The sequence below is a fragment of the Oncorhynchus tshawytscha genome, linkage group LG20 (genome assembly GCF_018296145.1).
Source record: "Oncorhynchus tshawytscha isolate Ot180627B linkage group LG20, Otsh_v2.0, whole genome shotgun sequence".
NCBI classification, from domain to species: domain Eukaryota; kingdom Metazoa; phylum Chordata; class Actinopteri; order Salmoniformes; family Salmonidae; genus Oncorhynchus; species Oncorhynchus tshawytscha.
The window spans coordinates 5,307,873-5,335,488 of record NC_056448.1 but is presented as its reverse complement, the minus strand read 5'-3'; the positions used below and the strand labels follow the sequence as shown (position 1 = coordinate 5,335,488).

Here is a 27,616-nt window from a genome sequence, read left to right as displayed (position 1 = left end):
TTGATTCAAAAAGTATTCAACCCCTTTGTTATAGCTAACCTTAAAGTTCAGGAGTAAAACAATTTGCTTAACAGGTCACATAATAAGTTGCATGGACTTACTCGGTTTGCAATAATAAAGTAAAACATTTTTTTTAATGACCACCTCATCTCTGTACCCCACACAGACAGATAATTGTAAGGTCCCTCAGTTGAACAGTGAATTTCAAACAGAGTCAACGACAAAGACCAGGGAAGATTTCATATGCATCGCAAAGGGCACCTATTGGTAAAAAACAGACATTAAATATCCCTTAGAGCATGGTGAAGATATTAATTACACTTTGGATGGTGTATCAATACACCCAGTCACTACAAGGATGCAGGCGTCCTTACCAGAGAGGAAGGAAACCACTCAGGGATTTCACCATGAGGCCAATGGTGACTTTAAAAACAGTTAGAGTTTAATGGCTGTGATAGGAGAAAGCTGAGGATGGATCACAACATTGTACTTACTCCACAATACTAACCTAAATGAAAGAGTGAAAAGTAAAGTGAAACTGCAAAAAAGACGATGCAAAGAAATGTACTTTATATCCTGAAAACAAAGTGTTATGTTTGGAGCAAGTATGAATGAGATATTTCTGCATTTTATTTTCAAAACGTTTTGTAAAAATGATAAAAATATGTTTTCACTTTGTCATCATGGGGTAGTGTGTGTAAAAGGGGTGAGGAAAACAATATTTAATAAATGTTCAATTCAGGCTGTAACACATCCAGTTATTAGTCAAGGGGTACAAATAGTTTCTGAAAGCACTGTATATGTAGTACATAGCTACCTCAATTACCTCGTACCCCTGCACGTCGGCTCGGTACTGGTACTCCCTGTATATAGCCATGTTCTTTTTTCACTCATTATTTGCTGTGTATGTAGTCCTTGTGTCACTATTTACATTTTGGATTGTATTTTATCTTACCTTTAACTCTGCATTGTTGGAAAAGGACCCGATTTGATGTAAATGAAAAGAATTCTGTGTTTCCACATGCAAAAGTGGTTGCTTTTGATAAGAAGTTGGACAATGCACCAATGCTGCTTTGTTGGCAACATGACCGAAGATTACTGTTCCGATTGGAGAAGGACGCTCCTCCCTCACGGCTTTTGCCCGTTCACGTTACGGGCCATAGACCGGTGCCCCGCGCCTCAGCATAATCCAATCTGCCCAGTCACTCTGCTACAAAGCTGTGAAGAAGAGATCTACTTTGTATTGCTAATATTGTGACTCGACAGGCCGAAAGCTCAGTTTACTCAACTAGCCTGGGCTTCTGTTAGCAGCACAAGGCGCTAGACAATGACAGTGTTGTCGGTCTGCCTGCCCATGTGGGTGAGTGTCTCGCTCACTCATTCAGCTGCCAAAAACCAAGGGGGTCCTCCTTCTGAGTGTCACATCACGTGAGTTGCGGCATTAACATATTTGCTCCAGTCCAGGCCAAGATATCGCCTCTTTCTAAAGTAAAATAGACTTTCAAGACCAAAGTGTGTTTGACAACAGCTGATAATCAGCTGAGGGGAACACGCTGTACCAAAATTACCAAACGGCAGGAATCAACACAATTGCACATTAGATGACCCATTCTCAGTAGGATGAGCCCGGTATGTTGATATTTGTTGCTTACTGCGTTAATCATTTACTAAACAGTAATTCCTAAATAGTATTCTGATTAGTACACAGTATGCAGTTGAAGTAAGTAGTAGGCAAGCCAGATTTCTGACACGGCCCGTCACCTTTCCCCATTCCCTCTGACTCGCTGTTGGGGCTAAGGGGTTAGCGTAGTTGGTATTATAGACCCGGTCTGTCTCACCTTGCCCCAGCCCCTCTGTTGGGGCTAAGGGGTTAGCGTAGTTGGTATTATAGACCCGGTCTGTCTCACCTTGCCCCAGCCCCTCTGTTGGGGCTAAGGGGTTAGCGTAGTTAGTATTATAGACCCGGTCTGTCTCACCTTGCCCCAGCCCCTCTGTTGGGGCTAAGGGGTTAGCGTAGTTGGTATTATAGGCCCGGTCTGTCTCACCTTGCCCCAGTCCCTCTGACTCTCTGTTGGGGCTAAGGGGTTAGTGTAGTTAGTATTATAGACCCGGTCTGTCTCACCTTGCCCCAGTCCCTCTGACTCTCTGTATGGGCTGATGGCATCTTTGCTTTCTTCTTACTGGCCTTCAGCTTCTCACCAGCCTTCACAACCTCGCTAGTGTCATTCTTACAGGTGGGACAGTACCTGCCAAGTAAAACAGGCAAGAGCCAAAAGTCAGTCACTTAAAGGAGTAGGTGCACTACCCCCTCAGAGCATGATCAATATCGGGAGTCAATATAGGGGGCGTGTTGTGTTTGATGGACAGAAGATAAACTACTGTTGATGCTGTACTTTTGGTGTCATTGTCTCTTGGAACTTTGAAACCCACCATAAAAATATAGCACTAAATAAAAACACACAAGTATAGATATATATATATACATATATATATACACATATATATATACACATATACATATATATATACACACACATATACATATATATATACACACACATATACACATACACACACACACACACACACACACACATACATACACACATACATACATACATACATACATACATACATACATACATACATACATACATACATACATACATACATACATACATACATACATACATACATACATACATACATACATACATACATACATACATACATACATACATACATACATACATACATACACACAGATTCATATGGCTAAAGCCATTTCTCAGTCATCACTGACATACAGAAATGACTAACACTCAATGCGTGTTTGTTCATCATTAGAATCAATGGACCACATATTGTACATGCACCACCAGCCATTAGTGCATAGGTCTATGGGTCGGTCTCTGTCTACATCCCAAATGCAACCCTATTCCCTACATAGAGCACTACTGTACTTTTGACCAGGGCCCATAGTAGTGCACTGTATAGGGAATAGGGTGACATTTGGAATGCTGCCTACAGTATGTGTGAGTATAGTGCCCCCCCAAATGGTGGGAGTGCATAGCGAAGCTCACCAGTCCTCGTCATCTGGTATAGTGGAGAGCGGTGGGTTGAGGCAGTAGATGTGGAAGGCCATGTTACATTCGTCACACAGCAGCTGCATGTGGGCGTCCTGCTTCCCTCCGCACACACAGCACGAGCAGAACCTGCACTCAGAGTCGGGGTCCGCCTTGCAGTGCTTACACTCGGGCCCGCTCTTCCCTGGATCAATCCCAGCGTGTGTAGAGTACATACACACACAGACCCGTGAAAACATACACATGCACCAGTGCGCACACACCCACACACAGACAAATACATATGCAAACAATTGCCGCACACACAGGCAAACAAAACCACAAAACAAATACCCATGCACACACACACGCAAACCAAAACACACATACTGATGGCAATAAACCATGTGAAATTGCGCCATTTTGCAATGGCCATTTTATCATTGAGGCTACTTGACGAAAACAATTCAGAGTGAATTCTCAATATTACCCCCTTAACCCTATCCTAGCCCTGACTGGCTGGTCTGAAGACTGTGGTATTGAAGCGTACGTTTGAACTGGCCATCTGCAGCAGACAGTGAGGGTGCTCCAGTCTTCTCAATCTGATAGATCTCATCCAGAAACAACAGCTTACAGTCTGGGATGACGTCCCCTGGCCCTCTAGGGGGGGGGAGAGAAAGAACAGTCCTCGCTCAACAACAGTCAGCGGAAATATCTACGTTGCATTACAGGCCTACGTGGCTCACAATACAACCAATAACTAACCCACAGCCCTTACATCTGATTATATGAAACACTGGTAAAATGAACCTCTTCTTTTGCCTTTACAATGTCAAATCTCATCTCCGATCCTGCACTTCACACCAGAATATGAAGACTCACAACAATACCTGTAGCCATAAATATACCTTCTACATACAATGGGTTTATACACCACAGCTCTAGTCTCCTACCCCAGTAGGATCTTGACGCGGACCTCCTTGTTGGTTCTGGAGATCTCATTGAGCACAGTAATCTCAGCGTCGAACCAGAACCCCCTCTCCTCTGGGATCTCAATGTTGTAGTTCACCATGACAACAAGGCCTACACTGAGCTGGTCCCACCGGAGCAGAGTCCGAGCCCGCGGCCTCACGTTACCACCGCACATCTCCACCACGCCGTTCTCAGGGTAACTAGGGAGAGGAGAGAACACCACCACCATCCTCATTAGAAACATCAACATTAGATCAAATATCAAAAAAACTTCACCTGATGAATTCGTAATAAAATTACCATCTCCAGATGTGTAAAACTCTAAATTAGTTATCCTCAAAATGAATACAGAACTGCGTAGTAGTTTCACTTAGTTATACCTGTTAGTCAGATGTAGCAAGCTGAGCAGAGAAACTGCTAGGACAGGCCAAAATGATATATTTTTTAATACAGCCAGACAAGAGAAATTGGAATTTCACACACGTAAGCACAAAACTTCAGAGACAAATCAGCATAATATGCAGCTTGGACTGGGACTAATGCAACAGGCTTCGAAAGGGTTTAACAGCTCTGTATCTCCGTAAGAACAGACAGAGGAGGGAATGAAACACTGTGTATACGTTGCAAAAACACACACACACACACACACACACACACACACACACATATATATATATATATATGACTAACTCACCACTCCAAAGTCAGGTAGCCCCTTAATAAGGATTCTAAGGTTAATAGAGTTATACTTCAAAATAATGTCCGACATAAAACCAGTAGAGGTGGTCAGTCCTGGAGAGGTTCAACAATAAAGGTGATTGACTTTTTTTTTTTAAAGGGACAGTGAACACTGGAGACTAGCTCACATACCAAGGCCTGCATTAGGCAATGCTTTCATCACAATCCACCCCACACAAGCACGCACTCTCTGCAGTGTCACAACATCACAGAGCTCTTCCCCAGCATCACTACATTGAAGCATGTCAACACAATTTAAGTGACAAGCACACTAGACACATCTTTTATCTTTAATAAACTGCTGAGTAGTTTGTGGGATTTACCGTTAATATTCCCAACACACCCATCCTAGAAATGTGACAGTGGTAGTGTCCTATCTGACCAGAGGAGGCTGAAGGGTTATTTTGACAAAATATTTTGCTGATGGATGACAAGATAAATTGGGTTCACAGACATTAGCATGGTGAAGAGGCTTAGTAGCCACTGGCTGCACTGTGAAGGTGTCTCCTATTTCTCCTGTCTAGTGTCCTTCACATTCTCCTCTCCTCTCCCTGCAATGTGCTCCGTGCACACACTCAAGTTCCTGTTCCGAATGTTAATCCATGGTTCCACACACACCCTACCAGGGCTGACGCTTTACACAGAGGGAGAGAGAAAGACCAGCCTACGGTTCACAACAATATCCCCTACGTGTGTGCGTGTTTTGGTGCCTGTGTACGTGCATACCAGAACACATGGTTCTACATTGTAGATTAACAGTGAAGACATCAAAACTATGAAATAACACACATGGAATCATGTAGTAACCAACAACAAAAAAAGTGTTAAATATGGATTTTATATTTCAGATTCTACAAAGTAGCCACCCTTCACCTTGATGACAGCTTTGCACAGTCTTGGCATGCTCTCAACCAGCTTCATGAGGTAGTCACCTGGAATGCATTTCAATTAACAGGTGTTCCTTGTTAAAACTTCATTTGTGGCTACTTTGAAGAATCTCAATCGATATTTTGATTTATTTAACACTTTTTTCGTTACTACAGGATTCCATATGTGTTATTTCATAGTATTGATGTCTTCACTATTATTCTACAATGTAGAAAATAGTAAAAAAAGAAAAGAAAAACCCTTGAATGAGTAGGTGTGTCCAATCTTTTGTCTGGTACTGTCGATAGAGTAGGAACACTAGCGACGAAAGCTTGAGCACATTGATAGCTCCGAGATGTCGGTGTGAGAGTAGCAGGCTAGAGGCACGAATTTCCTTTTTTGGGTGGAGGGGATTATAGAAGCTCCGCAAGGAGAGAACAGAACAAAAGTCAGTGCTCAGCACACAGTGTTCCTGTGGCAAAGGAGAGATGGGAACAACCCAGTGGAGGAGATTAGTCCACCCCGGGGCCATGGGGCACACAGACCCTCATACTGTACTGTACACAGCGCCTGTGAAGAGCAGGAAACTAGAAGTGGTTCTAGAATGGAATTTAGAATCTGGGTTTTAGAATCTGGACTCTAAAATCTGGAAACCACAATTTAGAATCTGGCATTTAGAGTGTTAACTGAAGAAACTATGAAAGTGTTTGTCATTATCATCATTATGTAGATTACCAAACAGGGCACCTATACTGCATGTAGAGGAGGTATGCGAAAACGAGTATTTCCCCTTAGCTCAAATGAAGCACTGCCATGGGTGTCAGATAAGCAGCATGGTTTGATAGGGTGTCTGGGATTCAGATGAGGACACACACACACCAACGCAGAGGAGTCTGGCTGATCTTATCTGAGTGTAATTACGCCATGACGACATCACTTGGGCGAAATGATCACATTCCATTAATCTCCCTGTTCATTTGTAATTTTATATTTCAAATGGAAACCTTGGGTTTTTCCTTTTAAAAGAAACAAGAGGGGAGGATAAGTAAGTGAAGTGCAGGAGAGGACAGACAGTGGGTGTGTGGAGGAGTAGCTGACTACTACTGGAGGCGAGTAGGCAGTCCTGGAGCTATTCAAACAATAAGGGTTGCTTAGTGTGTTTTAAACAGTATTCGTTTACAACTGAATGGAACTGCAGGCCTTTTGATCTCAGCAATCACGGAATACTGAATTAGACCTCGTACATTTAAAGTACAAGGTCTAATTGATACGGCTAAACCACAGAGCAGAAATGTGGCGGCAGCGGGCGCTTCACTAATACAGTGACCGTCACAATTGGAAAATAGCATGTAGCACGACCTTTGCAGCGATGCAATAGTACATTCCTTCTGGTCTTTTTCATTTGATCATTGTTTATACCTTATTTATACTTTCCAGAGTTTTTTCTTTGCTTGGATGGATGCACATGCATCGGTTGGGCCAAATGCTACACTGAAAGCGTTGGTTGGGGCGAGAGAGAGTCCCACCACAAGCCAGATCTGAGACGCTTGTTAGAATGGAAAAACAGGCCAAAAGAATGCAGACGATTCTCCATCTTGGAGGCAACGGTTTTGAGCCTCATTAAGATTTCTTACAGATTAGTCCAAGACTTTGAAGTATAAACAGGTGGTTTCAGTTTTGACAAGCTGTTTTTCAGCCTCAAATTATTACAGCAGGCAGGCGAGCCTTGGAAAGCCTTGCCTAACCACGACCGACAGACAGACAGAGAGAAAAGCTGCTTGGCTTGGGGTCATTTGAAATATAAATGTTTATTTCCCATCATCGTACTGAAATATGCCCAATGAGTAGAACAGGGGTGTTAAACTCATTCCATGCAGAGCCGAGAGTCTGACGCTTTTTGGTTTCTCCTTTCGATTTGTGTCCAATGAAGACCGATACAACCAAGTGAGGGGAGTTCCGAACCCATCGGTCACCTTAATTCAATCAATCAAACACAAGAGAGGAGCAAAAAACCTGCAGACCCTCGGCCCTCTGTGGAATGAGTTTGATACATATGGGCTAGAGAGATTGGTAGCTACAGAAGTGATGTAAGTGGTTCACTAAGCGAAGAGCCTTATGCACCTCACTCGCAACATGCTCGATGTGCAGCTCAATTTTAGGCAGCAATTGGAATGGGGTTTAGAGTAACGCTCCCCGAGAACTCTGCGGTTACCTTGGAAACGCCTCCTTTGAATTAATTTCCCTGAAAAAGATGACTCCAAATTCCATCTAGCAGCTTCTCCCCACCAACTCTGTTCTCCTTTCCCTTATAAGCTGCAGGCAGACAGGCAGGCAGAATCAGGGTACTGTGGTTTTAAACTAGTTGCCCCAACCCAACCCCTTTTTCCTTTCCCTCTGAAACAAAGAGTTGTGGGTTTTCATCCCCAACAAAGGGACTTTCACCATCCAGCAGGACGTAGGGTGATTTGTGATTATTTACGTAAAAGGAGTACAAGAACAAAACAGTTATATTAATACGTTGCAGATGTTACCTACTGTGACAACCCTCCCACTGTCTGCCGAATTCTCTCTTTACGCTTGTTTTCCTTAATAGGATGACGGTGGGCGGAGCCGGGAGGGTCGTCAGCGAAATGGGACATACCTGGGCTCAGGTGTGTTCCGGGGATAAAATACACCTTCCCCCCATTCATTGAGGAGCCTTCTCTCCACACAGACATACTATTTTTGGTTGTGGCGTTTTGTGGCTTGTTTGTTTTGGCACCTCTCAATATCGCCATCTTTGTATGTAACCACTCTCTTACACCACTGATTGCTGACTACCCACACGCACAGCATTGTTAAATTATATATAGTTTACTTTAGTTAATAAACATATTTTTGTTATTCCGTTATCTGCACGTTGTCTCCCTCTTTGTTAAGGGCTACGAGCCGGTTCGTGACACTACTTTGCAAAACTGTACATGTCGTCCAAGTTTTGGTTATAAACACCAACTACTGACAATGTTTTCAGAGAGGCCATGGAAGTTGAGACTCAACATGGAAAATGAGAACATGGAAAATGGACATTGGAAAATGAGACTCAACATCTCAGATTACCAACTGACCTGTCTACTGTATTAAATCTGGTTCTTATGTCATTACTTCAGGTGACAGCCAGTGTTTCAGAAGGTTATCCGTTTGTCTTAAAACATGCAAAGCTCACTGATCTACAGACACGTATTTTTCGGGAATGGATTTCTGAGACAGGAAATAACTCTGTTGCCTTTTGACCTGCCTTTGACTTACTGGCCAGTGCCCCACCAGCCTAGTAAGGAAAACAGTTAATGCTGCCGTTTCATTTTCTGCTAGGAGCATTAGTTTTCAAGGTCAAAGGTTACTGAGGGAGTGGCTGGCACTTTTGGTGCAGCAATACATAAAAGGGGTATTATGTCAGATTTATCACCACTTCTATTGCATGCAATCACACCTCCTCTGTATTTACTGGGGCGGGACTACATACTGTAAGGGGATATCAAAGCACTTCTACAGCCAAATATATGGCATGTAATGGTATCTCCTGAACTCCCCAGCAACCCCAGTCTACACAGCTCTGACTCACAGTGAGTTCCAAACGCTTTTGGACAGTGACCCCCTTTCTTTCTCTTTTTTCTTGTCGTTTTGGCTCTGTACTCCAGCACTTTGGATTTGAAACGATACATTGACTATTGGGTTAAAGGGCAGACTGTCAGCTTTAATTTGGAGGGTATTTTCATCCATATCAGGTGAACCTTTTAGAAATGACAGCACTTTTTGTACCTAGCACCCCCCATTTTAGGGGACCAAAAGTATTGGTACAAATTGACTTACGTTTATTAAAGTAGTCTAGAGTTTAGTATTTGGTCCCATATTCATAGCACGCAACGACTGCATCAAGCTTGTGACTCTACAAATGTGTTGGGTACATTTTCAGTTTGTTTTGGTTGTGTTTCAGATTATTTTGTGCCCAATAGAAATTAATTTGATTCACTTTTATTGTCAGTAAGAATAGAATGTTTCGAAACACTTCTACATTCATGTGGATGCTACCATGATTACGGATCCTGAATGAATCGTGAATAATGTCGAGTGAGAAAGTAAGACGCACAAATATCACACCGCCAAGACATGCTAACCTTTTACCATTACAATAATAGGGGAGGTTAGCATTTTAGGGGGGTATGATATTTGTGCGTCTCTGACTTTCTCAGGATTATCCATAATCATGGTAGCATCCACATTAACGTAGAAGTGTTTCGAAACACATTGTATTCTTATTTACAATAAATGTGACTCCAAGGGCCTCCTGAGTAGCACGGTGGTCTAGCTGTGCCACTAGAGATTCTGGATGCTCTGTCGTCCAGGCTATGTGCGCCGCACAATTGGCCCAGCGTTGTCCGGGTTAGGGGAGGGTTTGGCCGGCAGAGATGTTCTTGTCCCATCGCACTCTAGCGACTCCTGTGGCAGGCCGGGCGCAGTGCACGCTGACACGGTTCGCCAGGTGTATGGTGTTTCTTCCAGTGCGACTGGCTTCCGGGTTAAGCAGGCATTGTGTCAAGAAGCAGTGCGGCTCGGTTGGGTCGTGTTTTGGAGGATGCACGGCTCTCGACCTTCGCCTCTCCCGAGCCCGTATGGGAGTTGCAGCAATGAGACAAGACTAACTTGTCTCATCGCTGCAAGTTACATCAATTGGATACCACAAAAAAAAGGTGAAAAACATTTTTTTACATTACTCCAAAATGACACATTTACCATTAATTTCTATTGGAAACAAAATGATCTGAAACAACCAAAACAAACCGCAAATGTATTCAATAAAATGTGTAGAGTCACAAGCTTGATGTAGTCATTGTGTGTTATGAATATGGGACCAAACACTACACTTTTTACTACTTTATTAATACACATACAGTATAAGTGAATTTGTCCCAATACTTTTGGTCCCCTAAAAATGGAGAGGGGGGCTAGGTACCAAAAAAATGCTGTAATTTCAAAACTGTTCACCCAATATGGATGAAAATACCCTGAAATGAAAGCTGACGGTCTGCACTCAGTAATTGTATCATTTCAAATCCAAAGTGCTGGAGTACAGAGTAAAAATCATAAAAAAGGTGTCACTGTCCCAATACTTTTAGAGCTCACTGTACCTGGTAGGATTCATCACAACATACCGTACTCCTACTTACCAACCATAAGTAGGTGACCCATTCCAAAAGAATAGGACCTACTGTAACACGCCTTAAAGAAACCAAATGGCAGGAAATTAAGGAAAGCAAACCTGGGTGGGTGAAACTATCAAGTGTAGATGACCCCTCCCCAAAAAGGGGGGAAATAAATCCAAAATAGGGTTCCTAAGTGGGAATTCCCGACAAGTCATGCTGCCTTTTTCCTCCAGTGCACAAACTTACTCGTCATATTTGATATGGTACGTGACATCCTCCTTCTCTTTGTCCGTGGCAGTAGAGTCTGTTTGAGAGGTGGAGGACGCAGCCCCTGGCCCACTGTCCGAGTTTAACATCGAATAATTATTTCCATTACTATTGTCCGTGGAGGAGGAGGGGTGGCTTAGGCCTTGGCCCGGCTCGGCCTCCAGCTTGCCATTAGTCCTTTTGCTAGGCCTGCCAACCTTCCCCGCTGTAGGAGCTTTGCTGTTGCTGTTCTGACCCTTTGGGGTTCGTGCCACCTTGTCAATGCAGGCTTCAAACCAGGCACCGATGCTTATGTCTCTGCAGTCCACCAACTCATTTATCTGGGAGATAAGAAAAAAATGAAATAGTTTGGCTTTTAAACATTCATAAAAAAATACACATTATTCTTTATCATTTTAAGAGTACACCTGGCTTCAGTATTAATGAAAGCAGGCATCTGGATAATTTAATGTATGCTCCATCAAAAAAAAATGACAAAGACATATTGGACATTTCTAAAAAAAAGAAAGACCTCTGCAAATACTTCTAAAATACCCATAAAAAAAAGGTTTACTGTTGTTGACAAGCATTTGTTTACAATGGAATACAAAGTGGCTGAAAAAAAAAAACTATTGGTGGACCACTGGAAGCAACAAAATAAGATGTTTAAATGTGAAATTGGGTTAGCCTAGTTATTGGTGTTTAGCTATCAATTCTCCAACTAGCCTCTGTTTATTTAAAGGCCCAGTGCATTCAAATATATATTTCCAATTATGATAATGCCCTTTTAGTGTAAGAGCGGTTTGAAAAGACCGCCTGAAACCTCTGCCTGTTTTGGTGGGAAGTAGCTATGGCCTGCCTGGTGAAATCATTAGGCGTTAAATTAGTTAATAGACCAATAAGAAAAGAGTTCCAAACCTCTCTGCAAATCACAGCTGCATTGGACCTTTAATGATGGAAGAAGAGCAAAGCACACAACTGAGACAGGCGGAGTTTGGCCTTGCCCCTTCCGGTCTGAGGCGTGGGCCTAGCAATGTTGATATTACAATGTGAATCATGGCTAAAGAAATTGAGATTTGCAGATGCAGTGAGCTCTATACCCTTCATTTAAGTTAATGGTTGCAGGTCCAGAGTATTATTGATACCGAGTGCCACTATTTTTTAAGCAGTCCTTGTGGGCCTGTGGAGATGACACTGCTTTCACCATCTGTCTCCCCCTGGAGCTAATGACATAACCACATGAAACAGCAGTCTGAATGAAGCATCTGATTCTCATCCAGATGTAAAGTGAGGAACTTAACACGCTTCTCCAGACTGTGGGTTTTGGAGACCCCACTGTTTCTTCATGACTAACACCCCCACCCACCCCACCCCCTCTCTCAAGGCCTTTATAATGACATCTGAAATATTCTGTGTGCCATGCATTCAAGGCTTGGGTCTGGATTCAGATCGCCTCTTGATGCGTCCTCAGTTTATGTTATGATGAGTAGCATAGCATAGTTAGCTAATAGAGTTAGCAACTAAGGATTGTATCACTGTTCTGGAATGTTCGTCAGTGAGTGTTTGTGGACAAAGACTGAGGGGGGAAAAGTAGCAACATCATAGTAAGGCAGCCTTTTGGTCTACTCTTAATATTCACATCCAAAGCGAAAATATTTAGTGACAACATCGGGAGTCTGTGTATTGGTTAGACTTCCTGAGTTATGCATCATTCTGGTGGGTGGCGACTGAAAATAACCCTACCATAATATAGCCCGGTGTCATGATGTTGGCCTGGGGGTAGGTTTATGACAGTCATAAATACAGTGGGGCAAAAAAGTATTTAGTCAGCCACCAATTGTGCAAGTTCTCCCACTTAAAAAGATGAGGCCTGTAATCTACATCATTGGTACACTTCAACTATGACAGACAAAATAAGAAAAAGAAATCCAGAAAATCACATTGTAGGATTTTTAATGAATTTATTTGCAAATTATGGTGGAAAATAAGTATTTGGTCACCTACAAACAAGTAAGATTTTTGGCTCTCACAGACCTGTAACTTCTTCTTTAAGAGGCTCCTCTGTCCTCCACTCGTTACCTGTATTAATGGCACCTGTTTGAACTTGTTATCAGTATAAAAGACACCTGTCCACAACCTCAAACAGTCACACTCCAACTTCCACTATGGCCAAGACCAAAGAGCCGTCAAAGGACACCAGAAACAAAATTGTAGACCTGCACCAGGCTGGGAAGACTGAATCTGCAATAGGTAAGCAGCTTGGTTTGAAGAAATCGACTGTGGGAGCAATTATTAGGAAATGGAAGACATGAGCAAAAATCCCAGAACTGAGCAAAAATCCCAGGGGGGACCTAGTGAATGACCTGCAGAGAGCTGGGACCAAAGTAACAAAGCCTACCATCAGTAACACACTACGCCGCCAGGGACTCAAATCCTGCAGTGCCAGACGTGTCCCCCTGCTTAAGCCAGTACATGTCCAGGCCCGTCTGAAGTTTGCTAGAGAGCATTTGGATGATCCAGAAGAAGATTGGGAGAATGTCATATGGTCAGATCAAACCAAAATAAACCTTTTTGTTAACTCAACTCCTCTTGTTTGGAGGACAAAGAATGCTGAGTTGCATCCAAAGAACACCATACCTACTGTGAAGCATGGGGGTGGAAACATCATGCTTTGGGGCTGTTTTTCTGCAAAGGGACCAGGACGACTGATCCGTGTAAAGGAAAGAATGAATGGGGCCATGCATCGTGAGATTTTGAGTGAAAACCTCCTTCCATCAGCAAGAGCATTGAAGATTAAATGTGGCTGGGTCTTTCAGCATGACAATGATCCCAAACACACCGCCCGGGAAATGAAGGAATGGCTTCGTAAGAAGCATTTCGAGGTCCTGGAGTGGCCTAGCCAGTCTCCAGATCTCAACCCCATAGAAAATCTTTGGAGGGAGTTGAAAGTCTGTGTTGCCCAGCAACAGCCCCAAAACATCACTGCTCTAGAGGAAATCTGCATGGAGGAATGGGCCAAAATACCAGCAACAGTGTGTGAAAACCTTGTGAAGACTTACAGAAAACGTTTGACCTCTCATTGCCAACAAAGGGTATATAACAAAGAATTGAGAAACTTTTGTTATTGACCAAATACTTATTTTCCACCATAATTTGCAAATAAATTCATTAAAAATCCTACAATGTGATTTTCTGGATTTTTTTCTCATTTTGTCTGTCATAGTTGAAGTGTACCTATGATGAAAATTACAGGCCTCTCTCATTTTTAAGTGGGAGAACTTGCACAATTGGTGGCTGACAAAATACTTTTTTGCCCCACTGTACCTCTTCCCCCCTTTTTCCTCTCTCTACCTTACTGATGTTACATTTGAAAACCCCTTGGTTAACAGCGATTCTGGGAACATCAGAAGGTGGGGGGGAAATTAACTATATTCTGGTAATCTGACCAATTGAACATATGCAGTGGTACTTAATGAATATGATGTCAGTTCGGTTGTCATCTGAGACATTCTCAATGATAAGATGACAAACTCTACAGTGGAAAGTCCACACATCAGAGTTATCGGATTCACATGGAATTGTTGTTCAATTGAATATGAAATTATTCATGATGGGATGAAATGTAATTTTAGCTTCCAAATGAGAGATTTGGGTTCTCATAAGGTTAGGGCTCTGCTCAATCAGTGGCCTGCCCTTGTGAAGGGACATGGGTTATAAAACTTTTCAAACACGCCCTCCTCTCCCTTCCTATATAAAGCCTTGACGACAATATAACCTCCTGTTCCGAGGATGTGAGGACGACGGTCCGATGTCAGAATGGTTCAGATAATAACTACAGAACGAAGCCAACATCAGCGTGAGCTTTGGTTGCGAATGGTATGAACTTTGAACTCTTATTCACTACAGAAGTGATACCTCCTAGCCATTGAGTTAGCAACAGCAGCTGCAAACGAGGGTTAGGAAGGAACAGACAACGACGTTACTACAACGTATCCAATTGACCACCAGAGACATTCTTCAAAAGGACAAAGGACTCGGTTTGGCAACACGGCCTTCCATCTTCCACCAACCTACTGAAGCGCAGCTCAGTAAATATTTATTGCATTTTCCTTTTCCAAATGGACGGTAATTTAGAATGCATAAGATACTGTATTTACGATAGCACAGCTTCTTCCTTTGTTACTCAGTCTTCCCGCTCTTTCACTCAAACCCAGCCCTTCTCTTTTGTGTAAAAAGCGGTCATATCTGTTCCGCCCGCTAAGGACGTTTTCCTTTATGACGTAATTTGTAATCAAGTTATGATTAATTCTGTGTGATTAGTTAGGTATTTAGTAAATAAATAATTAAACCCAATTTTGTATTGCTGATTCAACTTGTTAGCCAGGGTTCGTGAAGATAACCAAGAATTTACAACTTTCAGATGAGACTGAATTAAGGTGACGATTAATATTGACTGCTATTTATGTAAAATATTACTAGGTCTTTAAGAGTTTATTCGGAAGATAACAGCTCTATAAATATTATTTTGTGGTGCCCCGACTCTCTAGTTAATTACATTTACATGATTAGCTCAAATCAGGTAATATTAATTACAGAGAAATAATTTTATAGAATAGCATGTCATATATCATTTAATCCGGCATAGCCAAAGACACGACACCGGCTTCACCCCAAAAAATGTTTTTCCTGTCAACAAAAGCATATGTATAATCTCTAGGAACTCTACTTACAAGACGTGAAGTGAAATATGTCCCACGCTATCAAATACACATCTGAATCCAACTTTTGTCCGAACCATATTTCTGCAGTGTAAACAGTGGTAGACTTCGTGGTAGGAAATCTAGCGTGAAGTGCGTTGTCTACTGGCAGGAATGGTGCGCTTTGGACAAATGTTGGATTCTGACATTTATTTGATAATGAGGGACACATTTCACTTTATGTCTGGTAAGTAGAGCTCCTAGAGACTATACATATGCTTTTGTTGACAGGAAACATTTTTTGGGGGTGAAGCCAGCTATATTGTGGTATTGTTATTTTCTGTTGCCACCCACCAGAACGATGGACAACCAATACACATTCTCCCAATGATGTGTCCCAAAGCTAAGAATATATCAGAGTGCATACATTTTTGGTATGTGTATGTGTGATCCTTGCATGAATTTAACCCACAACTGAGTCACACAGGGCCAGTCATCAACTTGATGGTAGATGGCTAGCACAAGCTTTTCATTGAGCCAAGAGACTGTAACTGTCCATGTTCCAGCCAATATCATTTCCAGCCACAGGCCAGCATGCCTTTTCTCAGGGTTAAGTTCTGCGCATGTGTCTCTTGGCCTTGGTCTGCTTGGCATCCTTAGCCCCAGCTCCCCTGCAGCTTGGCTACGGTGTTAACTGTTAAGAGGACGTCTATCAAAACGTGTCAGCCTTGCCACTTACTGCAACGGAGTATAAAAAAATTAATTACCAAGAAAAATCTTAGCAACCGTTTGTTGCGTGGCAATAAAAAGTTTCCCCAATTCAAATGTCTGATTCATTGGGGAGATTAAACGTGTCGCAACATGGTTACCATGAGGCGAACGTTCAGAGCTCCAGTACAGACATAATTCAACAGGGAAATTTAAGTAAATGGCCCAAATTCAAAACTCTTCTCAGAGTAGGAGTGCTGACGTAGGAACAAGTCCCCCCCTGCCCATATTGTATTCATTATGATCTAAAAGGCTAAACTGATCCTAGTTATCAGCACTCTTACTCTGAGAGGCTTTGTGAATACGGGCCCAGAAGAACAACCTCCACTGAATGTCTGTTAGCGTCACCCTAGAGTAGAGACACAGGATCAGGTCTGTCATGCATGTTCACAGACCGTTTCCCTGACGACTGGCACTAAAAGGAGATGTCACCTCCAGCGAGGGATCTAACCAGGGTGACAGGGAGGGGAGAGGTGAAGGGCAACATGACCGTGCCAGACACACACGCACAAAACAAGATAGCCAGCCAGCCAGCCAGCTAGAGAAGGCCAGAATGGCACCCACACCACTGGACCTGCTACAGTAGCAAAACACCCCAGAGCCTGTTGTCTGTATCCACTGGTCACTATGGCAATCAAACACAGAATGCTGAGGGAGTGAGAGGCAGATGCCAATTCAAATTACCACAGGCATGTGGGCCCAAAAACCACAATGCAAATAAGAGGTAGTGTACCAGTGCCATCAAGGAAACTAACGACGAAACAAACGTCAGTATCTCCTAAATTGTGAAACTAACCAAGCTGGACTAGAGGACAGAAAGTAGGGGTTTGAAACCTTTCATGACACAAGTATACTGTGGGGGAGAGTTGTATCCTTAGGGGTCGTATCCTCTGGTTCATATCCGGCTCAAAAGGACCATTATTGAATGAACATAATATTATATAATCTCACACACAAACCACAACCTGAGAGAAAATGGTACCACAGACCAGCAAGTTCTTTCTCTCACCTTGAACACCCCAATGCCGGCGTCTATGAGGAAGGGACGTGTAGAGGTTGATGGCTGGTTGTCGAGCTTCTCCAGCAGTGCTGGTGGAGTAGAAGACTTGGCCCTGTTGTTATTGGGATCACTGGTGTTACTGGTACTGCTGTTACTGGTGGTTGTGTTGTTGTTGACTGTGGTGAGGGTAGGGATGGGTTTGGGGGCCATTATGGTAGGCTTGGATGGGGAGGGTGTGGTTGCTGCACCAGCCGTGGTGTTGGAGGAGGTGGGAGGCAGAGCTGTACTACTGGACATGGTGTCACAGTCCTTCGGGGTGACAGGGGGTGCAATGTGCGGGACGAGGGGGCTGTCGGGAGCGTCCCCTGCCTGAGAACGGATTAGCAGCTGGACGATGTCGTTCAGTCCCACGTTGTAGTCATACAGCGTGTGGCCATCTTCCATCTGAAAAATATTGACACACAAATGGATCTGTTAGTAAGGCAGACATTTTGTCTGTGTTTTGCTTGAGGTGGGTAAAACAGCTGTGTGACAGTCAAACAGCGTATATCTTGCATCTGAAAAATCACACACACGGATCTGTTCGGCAGCCATTTTGGTGTTAGTTTTTTTTTTTTGGGGAGGGGGGTGTTCTCTTCTCAGGCACTGGCAGACATCTGCTCAATATTAAAATGAACAGCATAGCATCGCCGTCAGAAGCATATATCGAGCCGGAGCTGGTTGTCAAGAGCAAACAAAGAGCTCGGCAAAAAGACAGAATTCCACAGTTCTTCAGAAGGGTGAGGAGGGACAATGAGTTGATGCTCAACACCATTCGGAATAAAAGCTAAAAGCTACGGGGAAATAAACAAACATCCAAATCCTGAACAAAACGACACAAATCTCTGCCTTCCACTGCGTTTTTTCCCCCCTCAAATAAATAAATAAAATATTAAATCTGGAGGGGGGGAACACTACCTAAGTTGCTATGGCAACCAATAAAGAAGCCCCCCCTCCCCTCCCCTCCATATCGACAAACTCCCTCCCCACAATCTTAGTCTGTCTTTCAGATGGTGGTGTGGCGCATTTCCGCAGTCATGAGTTTGTGTCAGAAAATGTCTCCACTTCTGAGAGTGAGAGACTCCTCATGTTAAGAAACATTGCATCTCTGGCTGCCTCATTACTTGCCACGTGTTTAAGTTACTGTATCTCTTGTTATAGCCTACTTCCATGAAAATGTTATGGTATAATGGTGAGCAAACAGCTAGTTGTGTCCCAATGGATCTATGTAGCTTCGTCTCATCAGAGCAGAAGCGAGCGAGGTAGCCAGTGACCAGACCATTTCCCATCCTCCATTGTGTTGGAGAAATAAGCATGGCCACTCGCTCCTCTCCTTGGTTACTTATTGAGGCAGAAAAGGAGAAAGGAGTGGAGGCGCTCCAGACTGGCTTGTGACAGAGCGCAATCTCCCGTCCTCTTACCTCCCTTATTTAATAATCTCATGAAATTTAGAACAGAGCAGGCCGCCCGTGATCGCCACAAACACTATGGTCACCTGTCTGTGTGCGTTTGTCTGTGTCCACGTCTGTCTGTCTGCCTCCCATGTGGAGTAAACTGCATAGCACAGAAATATAAATTACTACCATCACAGAACATTGGCTTCAAATGGGAATGTCCGTTCTAGTAATTCTATTTCTATGGTAGACTAGACACCATCATGGAGAGAAGGGACACCAGGCAGGCTGCGGCACTCCGACTAGAATTAATCTATTGTGTCGGGAAAAGCCTATTTTATTTCATGCATGGTATCCCATAACACAGCATACATTAGCCACGTTTGGCCTTTAACTGGAGAGTCAATTACGATTTGCATAATCTCCCTCTTCAACAAGACATTTTATAGGCTCCTTAGGGCTTAGGCAATAACAATAATTACACTCAAAACCCAGGTCCAGTTAGTACCCATGATATCTGATGTTATAACGCTTCTACAAATTTGGGGTTTAGCTATGGTCAAGGGATGGTAAAACATTGGGGGCGATTGGAGGTCTTCCATCCAGTCCATTTGACAAGTTATGGTTGGGCGATTCTGTGTAAAAGTCGACCTGAGCGTTCATTTCCAAATGAAACCATTATTCTTAAGGTCTATGTGTTGGAGTTCAAGTTATGGTTGGGCCATTCTGTGTAAAAGTCGACCTGAGCGTTCATTTCCAAATGAAACCATTATCCTTAAGGTCTATGTGTTGGAGTTCAAGTTATGGTTGGGCCATTCTGTGTAAAAGTCGACCTGAGCGTTCATTTCCAAATGAAACCATTATCCTTAAGGTCTATGTGTTGGAGTTCAAGTTATGGTTGGGCCATTCTGTGTAAAAGTCGACCTGAGCGTTCATTTCCAAATGAAACCATTATCCTTAAGGTCTATGTGTTGGAGTTCAAGTTATGGTTGGGCCATTCTGTGTAAAAGTCGACCTGAGCGTTCATTTCCAAATGAAACCATTATCCTTAAGGTCTATGTGTTGGAGTTCAAGTTATGGTTGGGCCATTCTGTGTAAAAGTCGACCTGAGCGTTCATTTCCAAATGAAACCATTATCCTTAAGGTCTATGTGTTGGAGTTCAAGCTTTATTTGAAAAGTTTAATTTCATGAATTTTGACCATTTACAGAGTAGGTGGCCAAGGCTTTTCAGTCAATCATATTTCATGGCTTTTAGACAGGGCTCACAAAGCTTGTTTTTCCACTCACAGCTGTTCCCAGTATTAGTTACAAAGATGATATGTTAATGAAGCAACACTACGTTGTGTTTGTTACGGTCCTGTAAAATGTAGGAGGTTGACTGGGACAGTCAATGTAACATCCATAACATTTTTTTGGGGGGGGGGAGGTCATAAAACATGCACCTTATCTTGAAACTTTTAGGAAACTAAAGGTTTTGTGTTGTTTAGAATTGGTTCCACTCTTTTCATTGTCAGTATCCTCTTTCAGCGTTTATGATATCCATAACAGTTGTGGATGTGATGGATTTTGATGTATCATATCTCGTCTTCAGAAGCTTGTTCATTCACCACGTGTGTGATTGCTCTGGGACGTACGTATTCTTCAGACTTTCACTGAATCAATTGTTGACATCTAGAAAACAGATTCTAGCTCAGATTCTCTTGGAAAATATATGCCGAAATGCATTTCTCATACAAGCGATTCCTCTCACAAATCCGGACCAAAAAAAAGACTGTGATTTTGGAGATTTTCACAAAATGTAATCCATAGCATGGTCCTTTGGAAGGATTGTTGACATATATATCAAAAAGCATAATTGAGAAACAATTCATCAAAGTTGGCATATGTATTACATTTTGGCACATTTTTAAATACTTTGAACATAATATACTCTACAGGCATATCAAAGTTCCAAAGTGGGATGTAAATGTCATCGTCAATAACAACATTAGGAATGTGCAATGAAACCTCAGTCATCTGCAAGACTAAGGAGGAAAAGAAACACTAATGGAAAAATATTTTGAAAGCATGGTCAAAAGATCGACCACGTGGTGGCAGTGGCACAACCACTGTGTGTGTGTGTGTGTGTGTGTGTGTCTGCGTTCGTGCATGCATGTGCATTTGGGCGCGTGTGTGTTCATGCGCGTGTTATTATTTGGTTGTTAGATCACCAGTACCACCTCTCCTCAGTCAAACTCATTTCTTTGTTTATCCGAGGTGACGACCGACAAGTCAGCCAGACTGTCTTTAAAAAGCTCATTGCAAGCACGTCACTCAGATATTGACACACACAAACTAAAAAATTAAAAAACAGCAGGAGATGTGCTTTGCTTACGCACTGGCAAGGTCACAACATATTCTGAATACGTAATAATTAAAACAGCTACTTTTGTATTTGAATTAGGTAATTGCTGGACAGATCCTGTTCATTACGATACAGAATAGAAACCTAATCTACTCCAGGTGGAGGGGAGGGCAACACCACATCACCTGGAAAAGTCTATTCGATACCATGACAGGTATGCTTTGGCATCTAGCCTATCAATGATTTAACGCAACAGAGAAAAGTACTCTGTATACACAATTAAAATGACAGAACATTTCTATTAAAACCATTGAACTTTTGTGGTAGTTATCTCTGCCTGCCCATTAAGTGAATTGGACCACCTGAGATTTCTATCAGAATTTGTGAAGGTGTTTCTGAATAAGTGCCAAGCCTTTCAAAAAGAATCGGTACGCGACCTGTGCTTCCGAAATGCACTTGGTGCAGTCGTGTGTACGTACGTACGTGTGGCGTTCATGTGTATTTTTGTAAGCGAGTCAGGGCTGGTGTGTGTGTGACTATTCATTTCACTAACACAACAAAGGTGCAAAACCAAACCAGTCAGTGGGGCTGGTGGTCAGATACTAGTCTGCAGTCAGAGCCTGGCAGGGAACTCTGGGATAGGGCAGGAAACGCCCAACACACACACTGCTCAACCAGACAGTGAGCTCCACTCCCTACCCCTCCCCCCACCACCCAAACCACCCCTCGCCTCCCGCCCGCTAGACCGCCAATAGGGAAAAAAATAGGTCACGTTTCTAATCAAGAGCGAACACCCCCCAAGCAGCCCAAAACACTGACATGGAACTCGCTGTCTAGCCTATACCAAACTCTATTGCTTTATTTATTCATCGATACAGAACACACATTTTTTTTATACCTTAAAACAGATTCCATTCTTCATCTCTAGTAATTATATGGATAGAAAGAAGTTGGCTGAAATATACTCGGCTTGCTCTCCTCTTCCCCCAAACCTTGTTTCTTTCTAGCCGTCGTGTTCGTAAAGCAGGACCCTGCGTTTTTTGACAAGCCGGTCTGGTAGAGTGAAAAAGAAAGCACTTCCATTTTCCTTGCATTACCAAGAACAACTGACACTCAGTTCCTGTAGCTAGCTGATATTCAAATGAAGTGAAACACGTCAACACTGAAGGAACCGTAAACAAAATAACTAGACTGAGCTGACACGGTGATAACTAGCCTAAATCCAAATCCACATGCAGGGATACGAACATAAAATGGCTAAACTGGGACTAGACATGTTTCCCATCAGATCAACTCTGAAAAAGATCTGATATGAAAAGTTCTGATGTATTTGGTCAAAAGACCAATTAGTGGGGAAAAAAATATCAGAATTGGGCTCTCTGTAAATGTAGCCTTTGTGGCATTGATCTACCTCAAGTACCACTGCTTAACTTGGCAATCAGTCATGTACTGTTAACTCTGCAGACTCTGGTTCATTGAGTAACGCATGTTCACCTGACTTCTAGAAAATCCCCGTTTCTTTCCATTTGAGGTGCGGACATCCCACCGGATGGAATGCAGCCCAGAAGCATGGTGGATCCCTGTTGCAGAGTGCATGTGGCAAGCGTTTGGTGAGAGCAAATAGCTACTAAAAGGTTGTAAGATGAACGGTTGAAGAAAATGGGACGCCCTGCTTCCTGGGCCCTTTTTTGTTTATTTAATTCGTTACGTTTTAATCTTGCATGGTTTTTTAAAAGTAACTTCTTTGATAAAACTGAAAATAACTAAATCAACGATATGTGAATGGAGAATGGGTTGAGTCTTGAGTTCAGTTATAGAAAAAACCATGCCTTAAATAAAAACGTTTGAAAACTGGTCCTTTGTTGTCTGCCTCTACTTCACGCTGCCTGCGCAGCACGGATCCAAAATAAAAATCGGTCACTTTTCCACTGCGTGAAACACACCGTCCCTTCCTTAACTCAGAAAGGACACCAACTTCCATTAGCGTAACTGAATTCAAGTGCCCTCAGCCGTGTCAGACAACAGGCTCCAAACCTTCAGCCCAACCCTAAACTGGAGAGCGGGGCATCTCTACTCATGGCTGACTGCAGCACACAGACACACTATCTTAGTCCCACATAAGCAAAGACCCAGGAACGCAACCAACCAGCTCGCTTACACAGAGCCATATTGCCTCTCGTATGCAGAGCCATATTGCCTCTCGTATGCAGAGCCATATTGCCTCTCGTATGCAGAGCCATATTGCCTCTCGTATGCAGAGCCATATTGCCTCTCGTATGCAGAGCCATATTGCCTCTCGTATGCAGAGCCATATTGCCTCTCGTATGCAGAGCCATATTGCCTCTCGTATGCAGAGCCATATTGCCTCTCGTATACAGAGCAATAACAAGACGATTGAACGAATGCCCTGGTTTTCCCCAACCAAGAAAAAAAGTGTCAATGCTTATCAGCCCGTAGTGTAATGTTGAAAATGTGTGTGTATTAAAAACAGTTCTTAATCTGTCTTTTTTTCCACATTTAGGAGCATTTCTAAACATGCCATCAGTGCAAGTGGCTTTCTTTGAAACAAATTTTCTGTGAAATATTAACCCTGAGAGACGCTCACTCGCCAATAGAGAGGGAGCACAATTCGAAAACCAGCCAATCACAAGTCTCAGAGTAGATGTTTAGCGGACGAGGGTCTGCTTAGTAGAGTGTTCTGTTTTTGTGTGTGACAAGACGGTATGCCCAGGATCTAAAAGAGAAAGGTAGGGACTGTGCTCTCGGAAAGGGAGAATCTGTGACCGACTATAGGCAGGTAGAGATCCGTTCACAGACTTAATTAAGAGACTGTTACAAGACCTCTGTGGCTCTCTAACATTGACAGTCATTCAAACGCAAGGGCATAGTACACGTGCTTTGAACAAGGGCTAGGACGACGCCATTTTGAAATTGAATGAGTCTCCTCTGGCTCCTGGCAACAGTCTTAATAGTGTGACGGTAGTCGGTACTGCGCGTGGTTCATTCTTCACATTACTTCACACGTGTAAATCCCCCACCCACCCTGCCTGCTACCCTGAGGCAGAGGAAATACAAAGATTACTACAGTACATACTCACAACAGTACATTACTCTACTACTAGGTCTACACTACTACACAATATCAGCACTGAAAACCGAAGGTCTTCTTGTATAACAAACCTTAAAAACAGAATCCAGTGTGTATCTCATAAACAAGGCCTAAAATCAAATGATAGTCGGAAAAAAACACTCAGTATGGAAAAGAGAGAAGAGAAAAGCATATTGTTTCCTTAGAAACAGCCAGCCATGCATACCATACATCACAAGGTGATGAAATCGTAGGTAGGCTGCCAACTGATGCAAATCGAACGCAGGTCTTTTGTTTAAATTCACATTAAAATGGAATACGCTTAGTTGCTTGATCCCCACAACAAAACAAAAAAAATGAAAAAAAGCTTGCCGTGGCTCCGTCCCATGTTTCCTCTCAAATGAGAGCACATGGGAATTCCTCATTCAAAAATTCAAAATGGCTGACACATCATGCTGTACTGCACATTATACAGCAATGAACAACATCCCTGAAATTGGAATCCCTCCCAAAGCATGGATGTGTAAACACAAAACCACTTAAATCCTTAATGTAGTGTCAGATATCCAGCAAAACAAGAGCAAGCCATTTATTTTCAATAGCAGCCATGATTCTCCTTTAGTTTTTTATTTTATTTACAGGGCCTAGGATTTAAGAATGGCTAAAGTGCCTTCAGAGGAATCCATTTATATGGTAAGTTAAATAACTGGATTAAAAAAAGGATGGTGTGAAGCATATTAAATTATGATAATAGAAAAAGCAGTATTTTCTTTATGAGGTGCATGTTGAGTCATTATTCCAGATGTAATATTCCCCACACGCGGTCTGTCCCAAATGGCACCCTATTCTCTACATATTGTCTATGGGCCCTGGTCAAAAGTAGTGCTTTTTGGAAAAGGTTGCTATTTGGGACATACACAGGGGCACAGTGGTCAGACAATTAACCCCCACACACACCCACAAAGGATTGAATGACCGTCACAGGGGCACGGCAGCATTTCCATCTCCAACCCAATCACCATTGTCTTAACGGATGGCATTTTGAGTCATTATACTTGGCTCAAACACTGGATAGAAAGGATACAAGGTGGGTGTATGCGTATTCTGATAACACTCTGGTCACCAGTCGTCTGGTCGCCAGTCCTTACTACTAGACTGGAAACAGGGCCCTAAAAAAAAAAAAAAAGGTACAGAGCATTCTAGCATATTACCTTCACAAACACCGAAATGATGACAAGGCATTATACGAAGTCGCAGAAAAGACAATGTTGTAATGACTGATCAATGTCATATTGTAAAAGTTGTAATGTTGCTGATCAATGTCAAATCTCACTTGGAGAGATTTAAAAAATAAAACATTTAAATCTCACATTCAATGACAATTGTCTCTGAATCTACTAGTTCAGCTTCTAGAATCCCCAGGAGTGTTAGTGTTGTTCAACACGGTCCAGCAGAAGTCGTATCTATCAACCATGTTTTGCATGTAACCTACCTGCAGAATATGGGGAAACAAAGTCACCGTGCAAAGAGCACTTCCACAGTAGCGCCTACCTAACCACTAGTCACGATGTAGTGACGTTGAGTTTGTGTCAAACCACCAGGGCGCGGGTGTAAACACTGCACTTCACGTCAAGGCACGTGGAGCAACGCATCCTGAACTAAACAAATTAATAATACAAATCACATGAACATCAAAAGGCCATGACGACAGTCAAGAGACCACATATTTTGGAAAACGTGGTAGAATCCTGTTCGCAATGCATCTAGATGATCTCGAACTGGTCATGGGGGTCTGAATAAGGTTGTAATAACGGGATGCCTTCCTGACATGTGGATAACACCGGAAAATCTGAAAAAAGATCACGAAGAATATGCCTTTTCTCAGCTTTCTAGCTCAAGTGTTGGCTACTACATTGATACATTGTTGTATGCATCTTGGAAAACAGGCCTACTGAAAACTGCAACATTGTAGACACAGAATGCACGGGGACAATGACAGCATATGAATATGGCACCACAGTCCGTCCTCTCAGCTCTTGCGCAAGAACTGTTGGCGAATTCCCTTCAAAACAGGAAGCTCCGGTGCTATGTACAACGTTAACAGCCTAGCACCTAATCCTGCACCGTAAACACACAACAAACGACTGTTAGGATGACCATATGTGACAGATAGCATCTACCTGTTTGCCCCGATAGAATAACCGTTGTTGTTGGGGGTTTACATTGAAGATATCCTTGATTTTCAGCCTCAGATACTCAATTTTGGTCAGCCTGGAAAGATCCTCAATGGTTCGTGTCTCCTTTCCGTCTATGGTCCGAATCTGAATCCACATCGTTCCACCGCCCGATAGCCAACCAAAAAATGTTACAGAAATCTGATCACAACAAATACGGGGTCTTTGGGGGAAGGGGGATACAAGTGAAAATGTTCAGCGCTCCATTGCCTTTTTCTCTGCAGGGGAGAATGATTTTTGCAGGATGTGTCTCTCACATGGGTCACCGCGCCAAGCAAATCTCGCGAAATAAAATTATGTACAATTTGCAGTTAAAGGCGCAGGACCCTTTTTTGTGGGCAGTACAATGAATAAACGAATACAAGGGATGAAAGAAAGTATCTCACCGTTTCCAGAATGTGCAATGTAAGCAGTGGACATTCTACAAATCTATATAAATGTAGAAATTCAATGTCAAATTAAAGCCTTTACTGACTTGCATTGTAAAGAGCTAGCCATTGCTCTAATGGTTAAACAAAAGTTGTTGTTTTTATCTAAAAATATTTCTTTCAAAACAGATGGGATTAAAAAAGGAAAAAAGTGCAGGCCATACTGAACATGGACAAGCATTGATGGCATGTATAGCTTCTTTATACCACTTGCTCTACCCAAAACTTCTATGAACGGTGTATATACACTGCTCAAAAAAATAAAGGGAACACTAAAATAACACATCCTAGATCTGAATGAATGGAATATTCTTATTAAATACTTTTTTCTTTACATAGTTGAATGTGCTGACAACAAAATCACACAAAAATGATCAATGGAAATCAAATGTATCAACCCATGGAGGTCTGGATTTGGAGTCACACTCAAAATTAAAGTGGAAAACCACACTACAGGCTGATCCAACTTTGATGTAATGTCCTTTAAACAAGTCAAAATGAGGCTCAGTAGTGTGTGTGGCCTTCACGTGCCTGTATGACCTCCCTACAACGCCTGGG

The 27,616-nt window shown here is 42.6% G+C and overlaps 1 protein-coding gene across 2 annotated transcripts in view; it reads right to left on the bottom strand.

The window, feature by feature from the left end:
* Nucleotides 1-26,909, bottom strand: part of LOC112219602 (E3 ubiquitin-protein ligase UHRF2-like) — a 39,552-nt gene extending 12,643 nt beyond the window's left edge. Inside the window, exons 1-7 of one of the 2 annotated variants that reach the window (XM_024380971.2) lie at nt 26,577-26,909; nt 17,540-17,974; nt 11,066-11,406; nt 4,019-4,237; nt 3,616-3,725; nt 3,084-3,270; nt 2,123-2,246 (exon numbers count right to left, since the gene is read on the bottom strand). In XM_024380971.2, coding sequence (XP_024236739.2) covers nt 2,123-2,246; nt 3,084-3,270; nt 3,616-3,725; nt 4,019-4,237; nt 11,066-11,406; nt 17,540-17,974; nt 26,577-26,729 — 1,569 coding nt within the window. In that variant the 5' untranslated portion in view covers nt 26,730-26,909. Of the gene's footprint in view, nt 1-2,122; nt 2,247-3,083; nt 3,271-3,615; nt 3,726-4,018; nt 4,238-11,065; nt 11,407-17,539; nt 17,975-22,206; nt 22,438-26,576 lie in introns of those variants that run through there. The other variant, XM_042302099.1, reaches the window with a different exon arrangement.
* Nucleotides 26,910-27,616: the final 707 nt, after the last annotated feature.